Raw genomic sequence first — 23,197 nt, forward strand, 5'->3', positions numbered from 1 at the left:
ACCCTATGAAACGGTGTTTTTGATAGGGTGTAAGGGTGTTCCTTATAGGCACTGATTGACACCATCTATGGCGTAAATTATTCTTAGAGTGTACAAGTTCCATAGGTTGTGGGGGGACTCGTGAGAAAAGCGGCAGGCCCATAGGAAAATAGTTTAGAAGAACTTGTTGGTGGGCGAGCTGATGCATCTTCAAGGTCCTATGTCGGTGCCGTGATAGCCGGGCGAGGAGGAATATACGCGAAGCATACTACATAAAAAAGCTGGGTCATGAGTGCGTCAGCGAAACGTCGATCTGGTCGCATACACAACAGTGAGATGAAATTTATTGATGACCGGAGTTAGGGTGTTTGATTTGTGGGTTTTTATTATTGTTATGCGAAGTGCCATCCGTTTGTTTTGCGCATGCGCAGTGGCGATGTTTCCGGATGTACTTATATGTGACTTTGGTGTAATAAATGTTAGTTGCAAGTCTGCGCCTGTCCTGTGTTTCCTCCCTTTTTGTGGCCGTCTAAAAGTGCGCATATTTTTACTTTACGCTGTAGGAAAATAAGCGCACGCCAAATGAACTTGCCGCGCCTACAACGAGGACTTCAGCTGAACAAGTTTTGCGGAACGCACTTACTTCTCGGTCACCTGCGAGCGTGGCTATTGTCCAGGCGAGCCGACCGCACGCACGATTCCGTTCCGTCGATAGCTCAGTTGGTAGAGCGGTGGACTGTAGAGGCTTCCCAGGAGGTGGTGCAGACATCCATAGGTCGCTGGTTCGAATCCGGCTCGACGGACTTGTTTTTTCCTCCTTTAGTTTTATGTTGAGTTCGCATAAAGAAAAAAACCTTCAGAGATGGCAGAAGCGTAAACGCTGGACATGAGGCGTGATGGCTCGCTGAGGACAGCGTTTTCTGTGTCTGTCGGCTGTGTATACTGACTAAAGAGAGTCGTCTGCTGCGCGTCTCCGTAACTACCGAAAGTTACGCCACAGCTGGAAAACAGATAACCGTTGCTTTTACATCGGATCGCCAAGTAACCGCGGGACTGCCAAGCCATGGGGCAGGCATATTGCCATGCTGTTCTCGATGACTTGCAAATATAAAAAAAGTGCTCATATATTCGGCTATCTTCAACTAATTAGTCAGCATTTTTTCGTGGCCTCCCCGTTTCACAAACCTTACGTTTTCGCGGGGCATCTTGCGTGTTCATTTTTTTTCTTTTGGGGGTAATGGCGTCAGGGTGCTGGACTGGAGAAATCTTCGTTATTTCGTGGCTTCATCGCGTGATTTTAAAGCGAAGCTTTCTACGCCTCACTGATGGCGTGGCTCGGCCGCGTCTAAACGCTCTGCAGGAAAGCCAACTTTGCACAACGGCTTTCACAAAACGGTGACGGTGGTAAGCGAAGGGAAAAAAAAAAAAAAAACGAGCCTCGAGAAAAAACGCTCCCCATGGTGGGAATAGAACCTAAGTCCCTCGCATTAAGCCCGTTCTACATGGTGCGTTTTTCGTCTGCGAATTCGGTAGAACGAACATTCACACTTGCGAAGTTCACAATGCCTGGAAACGTCGTCTACATGGCCCTCGAACGTCGCGATTTTCGCATTTCAGAGGCACGTTGTTTGCAGACCGGCCGAGAGCAAATCTTCTGATTTAAAAAAAAAAAAGGTTTTATTTTACTTCCTGGGCAAGTTTCTTTGAACTGCATTGCTGTAAATATAAGTTTGTTTGCGGTTTCGCACAACAATCGCCAATTATTCTTCAATATACGCACGCATAGCAGAGAAGACAAACACAGCAAGCCACCCTGGGTTCGCTTTTTGTGCGTGCCTAGCACACCTCGGTTTACTTCGGACAGTTCTTCTTGGGTTCTTCTGTACTTCGTTCCTGCTGTGATGTCCACCACTTGCACGGACACCGATTAAGCATTCATTAAAAACGGCACGCGACATCGTGTTGTGAACGCGCGTGCGTTTGTTTTGGTCGTTTCGGTGCGCCCGCGCTTATGCCGCGCTTATACAAGCAACGCCATCTGGTTGCTAAGCGTGCAACCAAAGATGCCGTGACGTTCACCTAGCTGTGTTTTTATTGGCCGCAGGTCCGGCCCCTCTACGCCGCAAGAGCCGCACGAGCGGCGTTCGCGGGGGATGCTCGACCGTTCTAAACATTTGGCACTTTGCCGCAGCTACGAAAAAAGGTCGTTTTGCCGGTCGAGAGGCGCCGCATCTGCGAATTCGCAGGGAAAATCGCACCATGTAGAACGGGCTTTACGCAGCCGACGTCTACCCGCTTTCGCCATTCCGACGCAGTGGAAGCAGCTCGAATTTCGGATTATGACTGTGACTGAGATTGCATGTTTTCTTAGAAAGCTTGGAGTTTTAACCATCTTTTCCTTAGAAGAGGGGATTTGATTTGTATAGCTATATTTGGCCATGAGTGGTACATTCGGCGACTTTTTCTCATTTTTAGTTTTCGTCGGGCGACGTCGGGCATAATAGGAGACGTTTCGTTTTGCTTTTGTCCTGTATTATATACAAACAATCGACATTAACACTATTACAACAAATAAATTTTTTAACTTCGCCATTTAGGCGTCTCTGTGCAGAAACAAGGCGCTGTGCGGCTACTGTAACGATTGTTTTGTTCGTTTTGGGGCCAATATTCCACTCGAAAACTCCCACACGCTGCGCTCGACAATCTCCGATTACGCTGTAGGAAATTGTGGTCGATCTCTCCAATGCGACCAGGATTTCTCGTTCTTGTTCCTGTTCTCATTCGTTCTCGCAACGGATTTTTTGGAAGAAAATAATTTTTTTCTGTTCTGTCTCTTACAGCAAAATGAATATCGCGGCGGTGACAAAAGCCTACGTCGCGAAAAAAAATCCCAAACATAAAATGAATATGGATCGAGCACGATAAACAAAATTCCGGCTACCAGAAAAGAGCTTCGCTGCCTTGCTAGAAGGCACTAACACAAGGCACAAGGCCAATGTGTATCGCAATGTGCTTTGCACTGAAGCTATGCGATGTTCCTGGGCCATATTTAGGCACTTTTTACAGCTGTTAGATTTTTTCCAGGGACAATGCAGCTACATAATTTATTGAAATAGTTGAAGTGCGGAAAAATATGGGGGTCTGGAAGTGAGTAGTTTTACACCATAACGCACATTAACCTCGAAACATTTACGAAATTGCTCAGGTTCAAGATCTTGCCGCATTGTGTGGCGGTACATGGAAATCCGCAGGCTTGGGCTCATTTGAAAGGGTTTACAAAGAACATTAATTTCTTAAAATTCAATCGCACTTCTTGGATTAGGTGAGAAAATATTTTTTCATATTGAGCGACCACCACAGTCGCAGTCGGCGGGCCGCTAGTTTGCTTCACTGCACACATATATTCTTCAGCGGAAGCGGTGAGACGTGCCGGCCGCACGCGTTTTGGGGTCTCACGTGGCTAGCTGCTTTACAGGAGTGCGGCTGGCTGCTACTGGATTTCCGGGGGGCGTCACCGGCCGGTTATTAGCTGGAGCTCTTAAATGAGTAGAAGGTTGATTGATTGATTGATTGATTGATTGATTGATTGATTGATTGATTGATTGATTGATTGATTGATTGATTGATTGATTGATTGATTGATTGATTGATTGATTGATTGATTGATTGATTGATTGATTGATTGATTGATTGATTGATTGATTGATTGATTGATTGATTGATTGAAGGGTTTAACGCGCCGAGGCAGCGCAGGCGATGAGGCGCGCCGTAGTGGAGGGCTCCGGATTAATTTTGACCACCTGGGGATCTTTAACGTGCACCGAAATCTCGTACGCACGGGCGTATTTTGCTTTTCGCCTCCATCAGAAAAGCGGTCACCGCAGCCGGGAATCGAGCCCGCGTCCTCGTGCTCAGCAGCGCAACGCCCTAGCCACTGAACCACCGCGGCGGGTAAATCAGTAGAAGGGACAATTGGGCTATTTGGTAGCTGTTCATCTTGGTATTGAAAATCGCTCTCGAAACAGAGACATAGACAGAAAAAAGAGACGACACGGTGCTAAAATCTTTTGAATCCTCCTGCGCGTTGCGTTTATTCAGTTGAAAGATGTAGTCAAACCCGATTGTAACGAACCCGGTTAGAACGAATTATGCTATATATCGAACAAAAAAAAATCAGTTACGAAAATTCACGCGAAACATATTCCTTATAACGAAGTTCACATGTGATATACCGAAGTCGGTGCGCCTAGAATCGCCGCCGAAATACACGTTCTCGGAGCGGCGATCGAGATGTTGATTGGCTGCGATAGAGATTTTGAGCCTCCCACGAAGCGACGTGACTTGATGATGATGGTTGGATGTTTATGGCGCAAGGCCAACTGGGGCAAAGAGCGCCAAAACAATAGTCATATATGAGGGTGAAACCTTAACCACTAAGTAAAGTCAGCAAAAACAAAAGTAAAATCACAAAACGGCAATGGGCATGGCTGGTGTATAGGGCCAGATTTCATTATGCATGATAGGAAATGAGGTTTAAAAACTTGACTTCTGACAAATACTCCAACACACGTTTCACTGAAACAATGGTATCGTCACCTAGAAAAAACGATGGATGTAGGGGAATATGTTGTCTGTAGAGTTCTCTGAAGTGTTTGTGTCGTGTTGTGTGAAGTGCCTTGCATGTGATTAGTATGTGCACTACGGATAGGGCCTCTCCGCATCTGCTGCACTGGGGTCTCGAAGATCCCGTCAGCAAATACGAGTGCGTTGCATGGGTGTGCCCTATCCGCAGCCTACCCAAGGCGACTTCCGTGTGTCTGTTGTGTGAGTCAGTTGTGTATCGTCCCAAGTGTGGCTTTATTACGTGTAGTTTGTTATCTGTCTGTTCATTGCACTGTGCTTGCCATTTCCTACGAAGGTATTGTCGAATTTGTGGCTTAAGGTCACTCTGTGGTAGTATGGTTATATCTACTGTGTTCCTGAGTGCAGCAACTGCGGCCTTCTGATCCGCAACCTCATTGCCAGCAATTCCAGCATGGCCTGGAACCCAGCACAACACCAGAACAAGTTTTTGGGCATATATAGACATGATAGTGTTGAAAACCATATGGACAATTCTGTTTTTGCATGGCTTGTATGATGCCAATGCGCGCACAACGCTCAAGGAATCTGTATATATGATGGACTTCGAGATTTTGTGTTCAAGAATGTGTTGTGCAATGAGTAAGATGCCATATGCTTCAGCTGAGTAAATTGTGGTGTATGTGCTCATGGTTCTGCATGCATCAAAGTTTGGTCCATGAGCAGCGCAAGACACTATGGTTGCAGTTTTTGATGCGTCACTATAAAACTCTGCACATTGATACTTGTACTGCAGGGAGAAGAAGTGCTGCAAAATTGCAGTTTGTGGTACCCTGGTTTTATCAATATTCATGAAAGACAAGTCAAAACACACAGGTTGAAGCTGCCAGGGTGGTAAAACGTCAGTAAAAGAAGATGTGTAAATGTCAGAAAAGGAGATGTTGAAATTCGAAGCTTCCTGTCTCATTCTAAGTGAGAATGGCAAAGGAACGGACGGGTGATTTACAAACACTAGTGATGTGGATGCATCATTAAAAACAGGTTTAAAAGGATGGTTATTCATCGATGAAATTTTGAAAGCGTAGAGCAAGTCCATGTACGTTCGTTGGTCCTCAAGGCACCATTTGTTACATTCAACGTATAGACTCTTTGCCGGGCTAGTGCGGAACGCACCCGACGCAAGGCGGAGGCCCAAGTGGAGTACTGGGTCAAGCATTTTTAGTGCGGTTTTTGATGCCGACCCATACACGACGCTGCCGTAGTCTAACCGGGACCCGACTAAGGCGGTAAAGACGCGGAGAAGTAGTTCTTTGTCTGCCCCATAGGATTGGTGGGAGAGGACCTTGAGAATGTTTAGTGTTTTGAGGCATTTATATTTAAGTGCTTTGACATGAGGTATGAACGTGAGCTTGTTATCAAATATGACACCTAAAAACTTGTGCTCCCTTTTAACAGGAATAGATGCACTGCCAAGAGCAATCTCAGGGTCCGCAATAAACCCGCGCTTGCTGGAGAACAGAACACAAGTACTTTTGCCCGGGTTCAGTGTTGTGCAAGGGTGTTAGCCTGGTCTTCTAGTGTGTCCCCTGTTGTACTGACCAGGGGCAGGCTGTGTGTCTGTTGTCTTTTAAGGTTACGTATTCGTGTCCAGAATTTATGCGTGACGGTGTATGAGTTGATGGAAGTGAGGAAGGCGCGCTCTCCCTTTTCGCCTCACGACGCACACGCTTCCCAAGAGCCTTTGCCCGTTTACAGGAAATGGGGTACCGGCGAAGGACACCCCACGCCTTGTTCTGGGCCTCTCGCGCCCGCCTACAGTCTTCGTTCCACCAGGGCCTCCTTGGGTTGCGGGACGCACTGGAGGCCTGGGGCATAGACTTTTCAGCGGCGTCGAGTATGTGTGCCGTGACGAGTTGGGCTGCTTCCTCCACGTGTAGGTGTTTTATGGTTGTGTGGTGTAGTTTAGATGTTTCTGTGAATGTACTCCAGTTTGCTTTTGATTCATTAAACCTGTTATGGGAAGATGGACTGCATGGGCCTTTACCTATGTACGTTAGGGAAGTGGGGAAATGGTCACTACCATATGGGTCTGTGCCCACACCCCACTCAAGACATGGAAAGAGAACTGCGGAACCAATAGCCAAGTCAAGATGCGAGTATGTATTGTGTCCTAAGTTATGGTATTTAGGCTGTTTTTTGTTGAAAAGGCATGCTCCGGAGGATGTAAGAAACTTCTCTATCAGGCGACCTCGGGCATCCGTTCTGGAGGAGCCCCAAAGAGAGTTGTGCGCATTAAGGTCGCCTGTTAGTATGTATGGTTCCGGCAGCTGGTCAACCAGTGCCTCGAAATCAGAGCTCAGTAGTGCAAAATCAGGAGGAATGTAAATGCAGCATACCGTTATCAACCTATTAAATATTATCGTACGGATTGCTACAGCCTCAAGAACAGTGTTCAAAGTGACAGGGTGGCAGGCTAAGGATTTCCGGGCGACAATTGTCACACCTCCTGAAGAGTGTGTGCAGCCAACCCTGTCCTTTCTGAATACCATGTACCTATTTAAGAAATTTGTTTGTTTAGAATTGAGGTGGGTTTCCTGGAGACACATGATACTTGGCTGACTGGCATGCAGAATCTCATACACATCAAGATTTTTAATGAGGCCTCTGCAGTTCCATTGGATGATGTTTTCTGCTCCCATTATTTAAATTTAAGAATAACTGGCGTGTGTGTGTTCGTGTGTGTTCATGTGTCGTCTTTCGGGGCTGTTACTCTTGGATTTTTAGGCTTTTCTGTCGGCTTGGAAGTCGGAGGCCGCTCCTTGCGCTGCGTTGCAGGCAGGAACGGCGTGACATCCATCTCCTCGTCGGATGCCAGAAGGGTGCCCGGCGGACCAGGCCCCCCGGACTTGGCCCCCTTTCGGGAGCCCTTCGTTTGAACCGCCACCACTGAGGGCGTCCGGGGCACCAGAGGTGGCACGGGAGGGGCGGTGGCGGTGGGAGCCGATACGGGGCCCCCGGTGTCCATCCGGTCGGCACCCTCCAACGCACTGGAGGACGGGGAGGCAGAGGCGGGAGCGGCACCGGTCCCTACAGAAGAGGTTGTCACCACAACCGCTGCTGCCTCAGCAAGCGGCGTGGCAACGGATTGGGCTGCCAGAGGCAACCCAGGGGGTGGGCGGGGGCGGGACCAGGTCAGACTCGCTGAACTGGGTCCCTGTGGACACCAGACGCCGCTCCGCCCCCCGGCGAGCTGCGTCGGCGTACCTCCCCAGAGGGAAAGAGGCGAACCTCTTTCTCGCCTCTGGAAAGGTGATGTTCTCAGTGACCTTTACATTTATGATTTGTTTTTCTTGCTTAAATTTCTCACAAGTGCGGGACCACGCTGCGTGGGGCCCCTGGCAGTTGGCACAGGTGAAACTCTGGGTGTTGCAGTTTTCGGACGGGTGGTCATGTTGGCCGCATTTTGCACAGGTAAGGCGGCCGCGGCAGGAGTTGGTGCCATGCCCAAACCGTTGGCACTTAAAACAGCGCCGCGGGTTAGGGATGTAAGGCCGGGCCGGACATTAACAAAACCTGCATTGATGTATTCTGGAAGGCTCGACCTGTCAAAAGTTAGGATAAGATGCTTTGTAGGTATTTGTTTGTCCTCTCTACGTATGTTTATGCGCCTGACCCCTGTTACGCCCTGACCTTGAAGGCCCTCCAGCAGGTCGGCTTCAGTTTCGTTCAGTAGATCGGGATCGGAGATCACGCCCTGAGAGCTGTTTAAGCTGCGGTGGGGCGTGACCCTGATGTCAAGATCACCGATTCGGGTCTGGCTCAAGAGTTTTTCTGCCTGCTGCTGCTTGGTGACTTCGACCAGCAATTGCCCAGTCCTTTGTTTCTTGGCTTTGTACGCCTCACCAATTATACTCGTCAGGAACTTCGATACCAAGAAGACAGACAATGAAGAGACAGATCTTTCTGTGTCAGCTGACTCAACTACAAGAAAACGGGAATAGTTGTTTACGGTTGTTGGAAAGACAGTTGTTGAAAGAGGTGGAAATGAAACTTCGGTGCGGCCCCTTTTCGGAGGCCGATCACGTTTGGAGGGGGTTTTTGAAAATGCCATATAGCATAGTATAAAAAGCAGGGAGACGGGGGTACTTTCTCCTTTGACCTTACCCTGGTAGTCAAAGAGGTCCCGGAGCTCCCTGCCTGGTAGACAGGCAGGGAGCTCATCGGCCGGAGCTTGACCAAGGCTCCGACGGCCACCGTTTACGGCTTCTACCCTTCACCTTTAAACACCTCGCCACGGTTGGACACGGCTTATGTTGGGAGCTCGGGGTCCGCGGTGTCGCTGCTCACCGTCACCATGAATACTCAAGGTGCCCCGTGCGGGGGCGACGTGACTTCCGGCACTTTCCGTAACTGTTAACGACGCGACTGACTCACAATTAAACCCTCCCAGTCAGCGAGTCCGGACCCAGATGGAAGCATCGGTGAACTCTGGGAAGAGCCCGCCAACGTTACCGATGTTGTGCTGAAAGGAGTGCCCTTCGAGGATTGCCTGAGTGTCGACGACGACGTTGCCCTCACTGTGAGCCCCTCGGACGCCGACACCGTCGGCGATGTCATGGCTGCTGGCGCTGCTGGAAGCACCGAAGAGGCGGGGGATGTCGCGAGCGGAAGCCGTCCGATGCTTAATGAAGCGCTTTCGGCAGTCAATGTGCTCCACCAATATTGCTTCGATATTACAGGACACGGACTGCAACTGATGCAAATTATGTCTCATGTAGAGAATGCAGTGCTTGTTGACGCCGCCGAAACGAAAGTGAAAACAAGAATCACCGCTTTTTGGGAAAGTAGGTAGTTACAGCGGAAAGTATCTTTATTGCTTGCAATAAAGATAGTTTTCTGTATGGTAATGGGATACTTTATTATGTTCGTTTCTGCATGCGGAGATGGAAGGAGGAGGGAGGTTGGGGTAGGGGGGCCCCGCGTGCTGCGATATCGTAACAAAAAACTCTATATACTTGGGTCGAGCGAGCGAGCTAGGACGACAAGGCGAGCGCCTAAAGTGCTCTGCACTTAAAATGAACACACAAGATGCCCAAGAAAACGTAAGGTTTGTGGAACGGAGAAGCCAAGAACGATTCGCCGAATACATGTGCACTTTTTTATATTTTTATAAACAAATCGAAAACAACATGAAGATATGTTTGCCCCACCGCTTGGCTATCCCGTGGTTACTCGTAGATCCGAGGTCAAAAGCAACGGCTATCTGTTTTCCAGCTGTGTTGTAACTTTCGGTATGTCGGACGGGGACGTAATCTGAGTAAGGTTTGGGCGTTCGAACCCTCTCGAATTTTTTTCCAAGCAGCGTGTCCCTGTGGGTAATACTTAGTGTTCTTGTGGGCAATAGTCCTCCCTTCAGATAACTTCACATAACCCATAGCCCCCTCCGAAAAATATTTCTGGATGCGGCCCTGGTGACGGAGACGGGCAGCAGACTACTACCTTATCTGTAAGCACAGCTGACAGTTTCAGCAAGCGCTGCACTCAGTAAGCCATCATGTGCGACACTCAGCGTGTACGCTTCTACCATCTCGCAACGTTTGTGCTGTATGCGAGCTCAACAAAGAAAAAAAAAGAACTCCGTCGAGCCGGATTCGAACCAGCGACCTATGGATGTCTGCACCACAGGGAAACCTCTACAGTCCACCGCTCTACCAACTGAGCTATCGACGGAACGGAAATGCGCTTACGGCCGGCTCGCCTGGACAATAGCCGTTCGCAGGTGACCCAGAAATGAGTGCGAGGCGGCGCACGGTCCGCATAACTCGTTTTCAGCCGAAGCACACGTTGTAGGCTCGGCAAGTATACCCCTGGCGTGCGCTTTTCTTCCTACAGCTGTGCTACTTTTCCCTCACGATACCCCCCCCCCCCGCTTATGGAACTTGTACACTACAAAATAATTTACAGCCTCAATGGTGTAAATTACTGTCTATAACTAACACGCTTACACTCTGGAGAAAAAACAAGACACCCTTAAGGGTATGTCGTCGTTTATACCCCCTTTCACCATAGAAAAAACACAAGGATACACCGCCTTTTAGGGTATTTTGCCGTTAATTACACCCTTGCAAAGGGTGCTTTTCTCAACTTTTTGATAGGGTGTAAGGGTGTTCGCTATAGACAAAAAGGGGATAAATCAATTTACAGTGTAATGTTTGCTATCAACCCTGATTTGTATATTTTATATAGACTGCAAAAGAACTTACACTCTTTTTGCCTATAACTAATACCCTTACACCCTATGCATTAACAAAGAAAACACCCTTTGCAATGGTGTAATGAACGATAAAACACTCTTTAAAAGGGTGTACTCGTGTTTTTGCTAGGGTGTAAGGGTGTTGTAAACGTCAAAACACCCCTTTGCTTTTTTTTGCTAGGGTGAAAGGGTGCTAGTCATGGACAGGGTGTAAATCATTTTACACTGTTTGAAGCCCCCTCCCTCACCCTATATGCTGAATCAATGCTAGATTTTTCATCCTGAGAATTACACTCACGCTATACCAAATTTCCTTTCTGAGGTGAGAATACATACACCATACATTCTCACCTCAGAAAACAGTATACGCACTGGTATACGCAAACAAATTAATTCATGCAAACAGTATACTAAAGCAGTGTACGCTTATAGTATACCCAGAGGGTACACACTATATGCACTGGGTATTTATTTCTCAAGTAAAGATTGGCGACATATGCTTTAGCTCCATTTTTCAAATAAGTTGACTGGTCCTTACGCCTGCCTGCCGCCACAGCTTATATCCAAGAACGGCGCTGGGGAGGTGTTTAATCAGGCATATGTAGGGCGAAGACGTTATGAGATAGCCAGAAAGGGGAAATCCAAAATGAATCATTGCACGCGTAAAGTCAATGCAAGTTCGTGCGGCTCTTACAAACCAACAGCTAAAAGAATTGCGAGGACACTTAAGAAGTCTTTATGATGTAGGGATTGCTAAAGATTTATAGCATGCAATAGGAAAACGTGTCCTCTCATCACTATATATTGTTATTGGAGGTATTTCTAGGTTATTGGCGCATACCCAGTCAGTGGTTGACGAAAAAGCAAAAAAAGTATTTTGCCTATCCATCAACATCAAAAGACTGGAACCACCTTCCCCGTGATAGGGCTTCAATCTTTAAATCCGAGTTATTTAATGCTGCTGTTCACGGTAGCGTTGTATAACCTCGCTTTTAGCAAATGTACGTGTTTTCAATGAACACTTTTGGTGTTATTGGGGCATGTACGTGATTTTGTATTTATGCTGCGACATTGTTTTATTCTTGTAGATTTCCTACCCCACTCTCTTCTTCAAAGTATCATCACTGACGGTATTAACAAATAAAAAGAAATGATAATTGCGGTGCTCGAGGAAAATAGTTTAAGGGGATCTGAAAATTGTTTTTTATGCCTTAGTTGGGAAGCGAGAAAAGAAATATAGTAATAATAAAATAAAACAAAAAAATGGTGCATAAATGTCTGCATTGAAAGAAATTTTCTGACGTTACGTTACACCGAGTTACATATATAAAGCTATTAACATTTTTAATCAAGCCCAAGAGGGCAGAGCAAACATATTGTCGTCAAAACCCCGTTTCTGAAGCCCCGAATGATAGAAGAGCCGGTATTTATCTGATAAGGGTGGGCCTATTTGATTTAATCGTGGACAGTCCGTGGGCTGTCCGAGGACTGCCCTCAAACCGGAGGTGTTATAGAATACAGGAAAAATCGAGAGACGGATCTCGCTTGTTTTGTCGTTTACAGCACCCTTACACCCTACCAAAAACACAAATACACCGTTTTAAAGTGCATTTTATTGATAGTTCCAACCTTTCAAAGGGTGTTTTATAGGGTGTAAGGGTGTTAGTTATAGAAATAAGGGTGTAAATCATTTTACAATGTTAGAGGGTGTTTTCTGTTGTCTTTGCTAGGGTGCAAAGGTGTTAATTTTACTCCTTAAAATGGTGTTTCCTTGTGTTTTTGCTAGGGTGCAAGGGTGCTAAGAAAACTCACCTTACGGGTGTAATTCATTTTCCAGCATGGGAATCTCTAACGGACATCTAAATAACGTTTTCTCTTTTACGCCTCCGTCAGAAAAGCAGCGGCCGCGAACCGAACGCGCAACAATTACGACTCGGCCGCTCAAGTGACGGGCTTTTATCGATTGCATCCTGCGAGAGACGCCGAGCGGTTACGTGAGAGCTGGGCGTCGTACGTTATACAAGAAAGAAAGGTCGTTGTATTGCGCGCTGCGTAACTTCTTGCCGACCACCTCCACGCGGACAAGGAAAAATATAAGCACATGCCGCCTAGTGTGTTTTGTATTGAAAGCGCCTGCGCATACAACGAGGACTTCGCTGAACGAGTTTTGAGGAGAGTGCGCAGCACGCACCCTCGCATTCATTTCTGGGTCACCTGCGAGAGGCTATTGTCCAGCCGAGTCGACCGTCGGCGTAATTCTGTTCCGTCGATAGCTCAGTTGGTAGAGCGGTGGACTGTAGAGGCTTAATGTATGATGGTGCAGACATCCATAGGTCGCTGGTTCGAATCCGGCTCGACGGAGATTTTTTTTTCCCCGTTTTTTGTCGTATGTTGAGTTTGCAGAAAGCATAAACCTTGCCAGATAGCACAAGCGTACATGCTGAGCGTGAGACATGATGGTTTGCTGAGTGCAGCGTTTACTGAAACTCTCGGCTGCATTTACAGATAAGGAAGTTCTTCGCCGCGCGTCTGCACCGCTTACCGAAAGTTGCACCACAGCTGGAAAACAGATAACAGTTGCTTTCGTCCTCGGAATGCCGAGTGGTATAGATTGCCACGCCGTGAGGCAAGTTTCTTGACGTTCTACAAGACTCAAAAAGAAAAGAAAATCTTTATAAAAAACAACTAGTTCAGACCGCTCGTTGATGGAGCTAGGAGGTAATCACGTCAGCGCGATGTAATACGCCCTGGCACGCACTCGCTTTTGATAGAAGTGCCATGAATGCACTTCCGTTTGTCTGTGTGGGTGGCACAACAGTCTTCCTCGTCGCCCAGGACGATAGGACTATCGCGTTCCACGCCTAAAGGCGTGACTTAAGCGTCCTGTTTGCTTTTTTTTTTTTTTTTTTGCCGCACTGACGGCGACCATACGCAAAAACGCACCACACGAAAGCCAACCTTGTACAAAGGGAAGGCACATGAGGATGATGGGTTTCCACATAGCACACTAATAGCCTCAAGAGTAAAGAAATGCATCCCGTGGTCGGAATCGAACCTGGGTCCTTCGCGTTATGTAGGCGATGGCTATACAATCGCTCCATTCCGACACTGTCCAAGTAATTTGGATTTTGGACTCTGACTTTCACTCAGCCTGGGTTGAATGGCAGAAAGCTTCGCGTTTTAGCTATCTTCGTCTTTTAAAGAGCTTTGATAAATTTTGTTTTGATATTTTATTTTTCTGCTTCGCTTGAACAAGAAATCTACATTTACACTAATATAATGAATAAATATCTCAGCTTCCCTCATTACACAGTACAAGGTCATACAAGGCATTGTGCATTTAGAGCTTTTTGAAGATTTTGTTTATGTCGCTGTTGTTTCAGTTTTAGGGGCGAAGCTCCTCCTGCCCGGGCCCTGTCCCGTCCCTCGTTGCTGCTGTATCCGGCACAATAATGATGATTGCGGCAGGATCCCCCTAGGGATTGGGCAACCAAAGATTGGCCGAAGAGGTCAAAACGTTCAATGCGTTCGTTGCTACCGAACAAGGAGGAGAGGAAGAAGAAAAAGTTGTCGTTCGTCGCCTGCGAGCTGGAGACACGTACCGGGGGTACGCGACACAAGACGGTCTGCAGTAGGCGACGGCCAAGGTGGCTAAAATATCACACACCGAATTCGCCAACTTAGCCATGGAGATTCTCATCGTCCCAAACAAGCCCTACATAATCACCAGAAACATCGACATCGTCGACGGGCTTGTCAACGGTGCGGTGGTAAGCTTGACGTGTCGAGTCTTTATATGATGTGCGGGCGAATGTGTCACGGTTTTACCGATAAACATTTTAGCTTCGCCCTTCTCATCATCATTCACTTCGTGGAGATGGCGGGATTTTTTGTTTTTCTGTTCATCGCGTGAAGGTGGCGAATTAGATAGAGTTTGTATTTTTGTTAGTTCAGTTTTCGTTTTTCTGGTATGTCTTTTTTATTTTATTTCGACAAATAACCAAATTTATACAATTATAACGATTAAGTTCGTGAACCTTGTCACTAAGGCATTTTTGTGTGAGTAGGTTCTTCTAGCAGTTTTGTATCTCTATTTGTGTTTTATTTCTTTTTTGTAATTCTGTTTTATACGCGAGAAAGCAGTATGCAGTTGTCTCGCGATAATTCAAATTTCCGGTAATCCAAACACACTTCAAAATTTTGTTCGGACCGCTATGTTTTCAACGTATTTTAAAAAGCTGCTTAATTCAAACTGCTCGACTCAGTAAATTCGGTTAATTCGTACTTTTTGCTGGTCCTTGCCGGAAAATATCTGCTGCATTGGCCGCTTCTGCCTGCACATTTGCATCCTCATATCACTAACAGTCCCAAATAAATCCGATTACCTGAAACACGTGTCATAGAGAAAAGTGCTGACATCGAAAACTCTGTTTTGAACTCTCATTGAAAGACAAAGCAGTCATCTATTCGTGATCTTTTTTTTAGCTGTGAATAGCTCTTCAGTATTATGTGTGCATGTTATACTACTAAATATAGGTGATTGTTTCATTAAAACTCAAGTTGGTATTTTGGCCCGGGTCATATCTATCACAACTTCTGATAATTCAAACAAAATCCTGGAGTCCCTTTAAGTTTGAATTATCGCGAGCGTGCTCTATTACATAAATCTCAGTGGTTCGTTATTTGGCTAGTATCGATCCAGATAGACGGGAATAAGGTGAAAAGGACTAGAAGACGTCGCTTCAAACTATACACAGGGCAAGCAGCGTTGAGACAACTGTTGTTTTCAATCGGACCACGCTGAATTCATGTTTGTATAGGTATTGACACCTCTGGTACCCCCCCTGGTGGGGACAACCAGTTTTACAGCAAAGCTCTATGTGGCTAGAATCCCCGAATTCCCTTCGGAGGCAACGATTTGCTCAGAACCGCTCCACCACTCTTCCTCGCCACCACCGTTGCCTCTTTCACAAGTTGCGCAGTGGGCTGATAACGGCTCTATAGCGCCGTAATCAGCAGTTCCACTTTTAACTCGCTACGGGACGGACGCGTGTCGTTCGCTCGGAGTAAGAAGAGCGGGGATTGAAGGAGCGTCGGCGCACACGGAAGTGTGAATGGGGGCGAAAAAAATAAATGGCGCTGCCGCATAACGTTCGGCCGTTGTCGTTGCTGCCCCAAGTCCCACCTCGTCGAGTAGCTGCAAATCCCTCCCGGATGAAGGGCAACTTACCCGCTTGAAACGGCGATGTGGGCCAATAATGATAATATATAAATTTACTATAGCAAAGCCAGCTTTTTCTGCAGGTCTCCTGCATCATGTATCCTTGATGCCAAATAAAGTCATTATTATTATTACCATAGTTACAGCTTCGCTGGCTTCCATCTTCCCAGAGTGAGAGGGCTCTGATTTTTTTGCCACCCGGATGACGTGGATGAAAATGTATTTTTGGTTTCATGTTCCTCAGCAATGACTGACAACAATGTCTCCGGAACTGAAATATTCTTGAAGGTTTTGATTATATAGTTTTTCACGATGTCTTTCTTCGTGATAACAGCGTCATCCGAATTGCCCGCAAAAAAATAACTGCCTGCAGTGAGCGCAAGAAAAAATAAAAAGGCGCAATAATTTCTTCAAGGAAGAAAACATAGTTTCGGATTCCATCGAGATTCGGTACTAATAAACTATCAGTTGACCCTTGGTGGTCCAATAACGATATAGTACTATCAACACCGTATGAGATGCGTCGGACCAACTCGCACCCGCGTCTGCGCATGCGTTCTCTTTACGCAGCCACGAAGCTTCGTAATGAAAACTGAAAGCGCAAATTAGACACGGACAAAGAAAGGGGACAATAGGATGTCCTGCGCTCGTCCTGTTGTCCCCTTTCTTTGTCCGTGTCTAATTTGCGCTTTCAGTTTCCATTATGCATCACCAACAGGCCCAAACCATGACCCTTTTGGACGAAGCTTCGGCTTCACGAAGAGCTCGTATGCGCTCAAAAGAGAGAGAGAGAGAGAGAGAGCTTCTCGTATGCCCCTCAACAGTCCATGCATGCACGGCTGCATACACCTACCCTGGCGAGCCACAGGTGTGCCCTGGGAAGGGGATCTCCGGCCTCGGCCGCCCGGCGGAACTGGTTCTCGGCGTCCCTGAGCATGCCCAGGCGCAGGAAGCAGCGGCCCCGCTGTAGCGCCCACCAGCCGCAGCAGTCACCGCTGCCCGAGCGGTCGCCCCGCTGCTGACCGGCGCAGGCCGCGTTCGCCAGCTCCAGGGCCTGCGGGACGCCCCGCCCATGCACACACGAAATGGAACACTCTGGGCATCTTCGATTATCAGTCCTGGATAGTCCCAGGACTGCTCGGAACACGATCCGGAGCTCGATTTTCCGGTGTATTTCTAAGGGACCTTCGGAGCGAATGCAGTCCCCGGACTGCCCGCGGACTGTCCAGGACTGGTAAATCGAGAAGGCCTTCTGCTTCCCTAACTTCATGCAGCGCTGGAAAGCTCGGGAACTCGTCAACCAACGCGATGATCGAGCAATCTGGGAAGCGTAGCGGACGTACCGTGACGTAGCTCAGAGCCGCACTTGTTTCAATGAAGATGCAAGCAACGAGCTCAGGACTGCTCGTTATTGCCCATTGTGGTCAATGGCTCTGTACACTCTGCACACCTGTACACGCCGTACGCCATCTCTGCACCAACCCACCCGGATATTAGCTCTTCCTGAAGAACAGGTAGACCACAGCGTGAGTGTAGGAGCAGGAGGAGGAGGAAATACTTTTATTCAGATTTCTGAACGGCCCAGAGGGCGGCTCAGGGGAGCTGTTCCTTATTCCTTGCCGCCCATAGGCAGTCTGCGCCGCCTGTGCTCTGTCCACCAGCTGAGCTGGGTAGGCAGAGTGCGGATGGACAGCAACATCTCCCATTGCTCTTATTGGTTAGTTGACGGGAAGTGAGGAGGGTGCTCAGGGCCAGAGACGCACACTCCGATTATGTGGCGGAGTGTTCCTACTTCTGAGCAAAATTTAGCGTCTTCACTTAATGCACCCGAATCGCTACGGCGATTCGGGTGCATTAAGTGAAGACGCGTCGTAGAAAAATCGTACGAAGACCACAACGCATCAGGCAAACGGGTTTATGAATGAGATATGAGACATGCGAATGAGGCTGACCCCGGACATAGGAGTACGTAGAAGTCATAACTTAAGAACGTGGGGGACGAGCTATTTCATATTCCACGAGAAAGAGAGAAATATCTTAATTTGTCGAACAGAGGCTGATGTATCACGCGCCAAAATATTCAGACAAAGGACGTAAATTACTTTTTTATGTAAAGGACGTAACTGACTCTGCAGGTACTCTGTTTTAGTTTTGTTTCAGCATGTCTCTGTCCCTGTCCTTTACGTCCTTTGTCTGGATATTTCGGCGCGTGAAAGTCTTATCGTTAAAGTTATGAAGCATTCCACTGAGGTGGACTATTCGAGTAGAAGGCAATCACCCCCCGTTGATAACGACGATTGTGATGATGGTGAGGTGATGTGGTGGAGATGCTGACCCATGAGGCCCCGGTGACTTAGAAAAATGCGATCAGGTTTGCGCCACTACCCTCACCTGCCTCACGTCGCCCCGCTGGTGGTAGAGAAAGCGAAACAGCGGTTTGGACAGCCAGGGCTTCCCCACCCAGCTACCGGATGCCCCCAGGCGGCCCAGTTCCTGCAGTGGGCCCACGGGCGCCGCCGTGCTGGGACGGGCCTGTGATGGGGAAAGCAAGCGGCGTACGTGTCCATGTGTTAGGATGCTGACCTGTTTGTCGTACCGGCATGGGAGAAGTGCCATCTCAAAGGCGCCTGGTGGGGGGGTCACATGAAATGGGTCACTTTTCCACCACTTGCATCTTGGCGAACAGCTCGAAATAACTGGGACACAGTTAAGAAAGAAGTGAACGGGACAAGCGCTTGTCCTGTTCACTTCTTTCTTAACGCGCTGTTCTCCAAGATGCAAGTGCACCAAATAGCCCAACTCGCCACCCTGCTACTGTTTTTCCCACCCCCGCTTCCTTGCAGTCACTGCCGTAATAGAATTTTGGTGGAACACGGCGGTTCCCGCCTACGACGTCTCGGGATGGCGTAACAAAGCGCTGTTGTTCGCGGGTTGTCCTCGCGCCTCAATAATTAAAGGGGCCCTGCAACACTTTTTTCAACCTTTTTTCGAAATGTTAAATTGTTTCAGAACGTAGTCAACCAACACATCCAGTATATTAGGGGGTCGCAAAGTACCTCAGCCAGAAATTACTGCTTTATGCCCATCCGATAACTTCGAAACTTGCTCAGAAGATTGTTCTCTCTTGCCCGGTCTCGGCGTTCTTCGACCGCTGGAATGACGTCATTACAGCGGTGTAGCAGCTTTTGGCCGTTTTTCCATCAGTTGCAGCAACGACAGCGTTCGATAGCCGCTTTGAACATAAAGCTACAAAAGCAAAGCAGAAACGGAAGGCGTATATGCTGCGGCGAGTAAATCACGCTGTGCCACTCCGTGCTCTTGATAAGACAACGCTTCCAGACGCGAAGAAAAGGATGAAAGCGTTTATCGGAAATGTTACAGAGCCCTTTTAAAGTGAGTTATGCTTGCAAGGGGTAACGAAAGTTGCGGCCACGAAGGCGCTTGAAGCCTTAGCAGGCGGTGCACTCCGCTGAGGGCTCAGCGGACTGCACCACTCACGGCTGGAAAAGCTCATGGAAGGAATGGCACGGTACTGTTACGCTTCCACACCACGCCGAAAGATCACGCGAAAAGAGAACGACCCTGTCACCATCCGTTCGCGGCTGCGATAGTCTTGGTACGAATGGTAGTCTAAAATATGTAAGCGAATGACTAAAGAATCGCCTCAACATTTGTTAGAGTGAGCACGTACTATTGGCGTCAAATGAAACAAATGAACACAAAAATATGAACCTGAACTCACAAATACCGCGATTTCTTTCCATGCTAGCCATAATGATGCGTGGCTTAGTTACAAAAACAAAGTTGGGAAAAGTGGATTTCCAAATATACCAATAGCGTGCCAGTATATGAACTCTACGAACAGTATTTTTCAATTTTTCACGTTCTGGTTCATAATTTAGTGTTCGCGTTTCATTTGACACCGATAGTACATGCGTTCCGAACCGACGTCGGTTTGTAGTATATCGCTTAATTGGCCGCTTGTTCGTGCCAATGTCGAGCTTGCTCGTGTTGTTGTGACGGCATGCACGCGCTTACACAGGTAGTATTCCATTCTGGTGCTCCGATCGGTTCTAAACGTTTTAACCGTAACAAAAAGCTGCCGAAGGGTTGCACGGTTCGGCACAGAGACATTTCTTAGAGTGCGTCGGGCATTACATTTCCCCCTCCCTTCCCCTTTACTTTCCAGGAAATTCCTTCGGCACCCTGTGCTTATCAACTACTAGACAAATACACCGTAACAGACTCGGTCTCCGAAGTGTGGTCACAGAATTTTGGGCCGTTCACGCTGCCTTCATGGTCGACTGTGCATATGATTGCACAAAACAATTTTTCCGTTCTCGCTTTTTCTCCTGATGGCCCGAAGCCCCCCTTGCCTCTCTGTGAAGGCTGTTCATTCATTTTGTTATGTGCTCAGAACTGCCAATTGCGATATGTGGGGGGTTTGGGTGCCGGCCGCGGCCCAAATGCCACCCTCCCTCCAGCCTACCCTCAGTCTCGGGGTGGGATGAAACTATGTTTACTCTATATAAAGACATACAAGTTTGCAAAATACACACACCAGTTTTTCGTGTTTTGAAAGTACAATTGCGTTTTTATGTATACAAAGCACGAGATTAAAACTGAACAAATCGTGCATATGACCAGAGCATTGAATGACTCTGCTATGACTTAAACAGCGCATTGACGTGTTATACGGTAATTACGCAGTCCAACCGAAAAGTTTTGTTTTGGATTCACGAATACGATTCGCAAACTATGCCACTTAGAAGGCAAAAAAAAAGCAGGATTTGAACCCGCGACTTTGAGTGAGCGAGCCTGAGGCTTTAGTCAAATGCGCCACGAAATAACTGAAGATTGCTGGAATAACCTGTATACTACATTGAGACCCACCCTTCGTGTCACATGAATGTTTTATATCTGATTTCAAGGATTCCTAGCTGGTTAACTGAACATTTCTTGAATTAAAGCTGCGCTGTAAGGTTCCATAAAGCCCGCACCATTGCTGACCTCCAGCAACAATGCTTCGGCTGCGACTGCGATTTCGCCCTGCCGGAATTTCGCTCGCCGTACTCCTGTATTACGCTTTACGCTACAAACTTTTGTCGACGTTTATTCCTTATTGCCTAATAAACCTTCCGTAACTCCTCTTCTTCCCTTAACTGAGCTTATATTTTTTACAAGCATTGCTGGTCGCACACGAATACGCAGTTTGCAACTCCGGGTAACGAATTGTCGCCAAATCGAACGGCTGAAGAGTCGTAAGCCGAAATACGGATCGCATGTGTCGAGCTGTATGAACTTCATGGACCGTACTATGTTTATTACACCCTATAGGAACTAACAGAACAGAGCCGCATTCCTTAAGGCAGGAATTTTGTCGTGGTGCAATTTTCGCTTCTCGATCGATTTGCGACGACCGTTCGGCCGATCAGCAATGTCGGCTCTTTGGTCCGCGAGCCAGTCACACCACGCCCATTTTCGATGGGCCGTCGCGTTCGTGTCGCCGTCGGCGGCGTGGGACAAAGCGGTCTGACAACTCGGAAGTCGGCGTCGCTGTCGTGTCATCGTCGTGTCGGCCTATAGCCAACGCGCCTTACGAGAAGCGTGGTAATAGAGTAAAATAGATAAACATGGATGGACACGACATCGTTAAGCGTGCTGTAGGAAGCGCTAATTAACCAACGGCGCCACCACGACCCGTCGACGCTGAGCAGACGACTCTTCTCTTCGCCGGAAGTGAGAGAAAAAGCCGTCCAATAGCAGGATCTCTGTTTCATGACGCACGTGGGGGTGTCGATGACGTACGTGCGGTAAGATGGCGGACCCCAGAAACACTCAGGAAAGGGTGGGAACGCGGCAACAAACTTTGCAACGAAAGTGTGATCTTTCTGCTGCACGTAAAAATGTTATGGCACATATGACGTTGACCACCCAACCTAACGATTGCGCTAGTTCGTTTAGTGTGCCCGAAACTCATTTCAGGACCCCTTTAAAAGCGCCATAGAAAAGATGCTTGCCGAGGACGGACGCTGCATCGCCGTGCCGGGTCTCCCGGCGGTCTTCAGCGCCCTCTCGACGCCCGCCGTGGCCGGTGCGGCCGTGCGCGACTGGGGCCTGCGTCGGACCCCAGTCACCGGCCTGCCCTCGCGGGTCATGGGTCGGCCCGCGCCAACGGCGGTTGTCGACGAGGTCACCGGGGCTCGCAGGGAAGTTCCCGGGCGCGCGGTCTGCGCCGTCGCCTGCAAAAGTTGTAACAGCACAGTTATGCGTTTACCCGTTATTTATTTATTTACAAACGGGACAAACGCCAGACTACGCTAATTCCGCACTAACTTGCCCAACTTTCCACAATAATTAACGCAGTCTAGCGTTTGTCCCGTCCGTATTCTTCTCTAAGTTCCCCTCTTTTTTGCGCTAGAAAACATTCTCCTGTTTTATATGAGCATGTACTTGTCCTCTGAAACGCCAAGCTCTTCAATGTTCGTTTCTTGTTATTTTGATGCAATATTGCTCACGCTGAAAAAAAAAAAAAACATAATAGTCGTAACAGTTCCCCGTCATAAACAAAGGTCACCTCTTCTTTGTAAATTTATTTATTTATTTTTGGCCCCCTTCTTTTCACCCCCTTCATCTCATTTACCCAACCACCCGTAGAGGAAGGTCTAGGCAGATACAAACTTCAGCAAAACACTCTGTTTTCGTATACACGGCCAGCTATATATATATATATATATATATATATATATATATATATATATATATATATATATATCGCTGAAATGAAACCACATCGCGAAGATGGTTTTTATCTCTCGCATATTATGCCCTTTGAAATGGGGCCGTAAATCTACCTGGATGTTCAGTTTTGTTCGTAAGGTCGGCCATGCAAACTTAAACAAAACTAATAACTCTTCGGGAGTCACGATTGGTTTACAAGACCCCAAACTTCGTAAAATCGAGTCTCGTGCTATAGGCTGTATGCTGTGGATCTTGTCATCGGATTCCCATTCCTTCCATCAAACCGCTCTGCTCTTACAAACATGAAAAGAAACAAAGGTGGAGCAAAAAAGACCCCGAATGCTGCTATAAAAATTACTATCTCTTCCGTAAGAACGTTGAGAGTAGCGCAAAGGCTCTCTCACATCAAAACTACGTCAAAA

The 23,197-nt window shown here is 47.6% G+C and overlaps 1 protein-coding gene and 3 non-coding genes across 4 annotated transcripts in view; 2 read left to right on the plus strand and 2 right to left on the minus strand.

Moving 5' to 3' along the window:
- Positions 1–23,197, minus strand: part of LOC144154757 (tetratricopeptide repeat protein 8-like) — a 171,007-nt gene that overhangs the window by 135,195 nt on the left and 12,615 nt on the right. Inside the window, exons 2-5 of the mRNA XM_077685873.1 lie at positions 22,094–22,276; positions 20,505–20,519; positions 18,426–18,566; positions 16,888–17,088 (exon numbers count right to left, since the gene is read on the minus strand). Coding sequence (XP_077541999.1) covers positions 16,888–17,088; positions 18,426–18,566; positions 20,505–20,519; positions 22,094–22,276 — 540 coding nt within the window. The remainder of the gene's footprint in view (positions 1–16,887; positions 17,089–18,425; positions 18,567–20,504; positions 20,520–22,093; positions 22,277–23,197) is intronic.
- On the plus strand, positions 685–782 carry Trnay-gua (transfer RNA tyrosine (anticodon GUA)). Its single transcript has 2 exons — positions 685–721; positions 747–782. It is a non-coding gene; the product is annotated as a tRNA-Tyr (tRNA).
- Trnay-gua (transfer RNA tyrosine (anticodon GUA)) lies at positions 10,197–10,290 on the minus strand. The gene is made up of 2 exons: positions 10,254–10,290; positions 10,197–10,232 (listed from the first exon to the last, which is right to left on the minus strand). It is a non-coding gene; the product is annotated as a tRNA-Tyr (tRNA).
- Positions 13,077–13,174, plus strand: Trnay-gua (transfer RNA tyrosine (anticodon GUA)). The gene is made up of 2 exons: positions 13,077–13,113; positions 13,139–13,174. It is a non-coding gene; the product is annotated as a tRNA-Tyr (tRNA).

The sequence above is a fragment of the Haemaphysalis longicornis genome, unplaced genomic scaffold, assembly GCF_048455015.1.
Source record: "Haemaphysalis longicornis isolate Haplotype H1 unplaced genomic scaffold, Haemaphysalis longicornis Haplotype H1 scaffold_90, whole genome shotgun sequence".
NCBI classification, from domain to species: Eukaryota; Metazoa; Arthropoda; class Arachnida; order Ixodida; family Ixodidae; genus Haemaphysalis; species Haemaphysalis longicornis.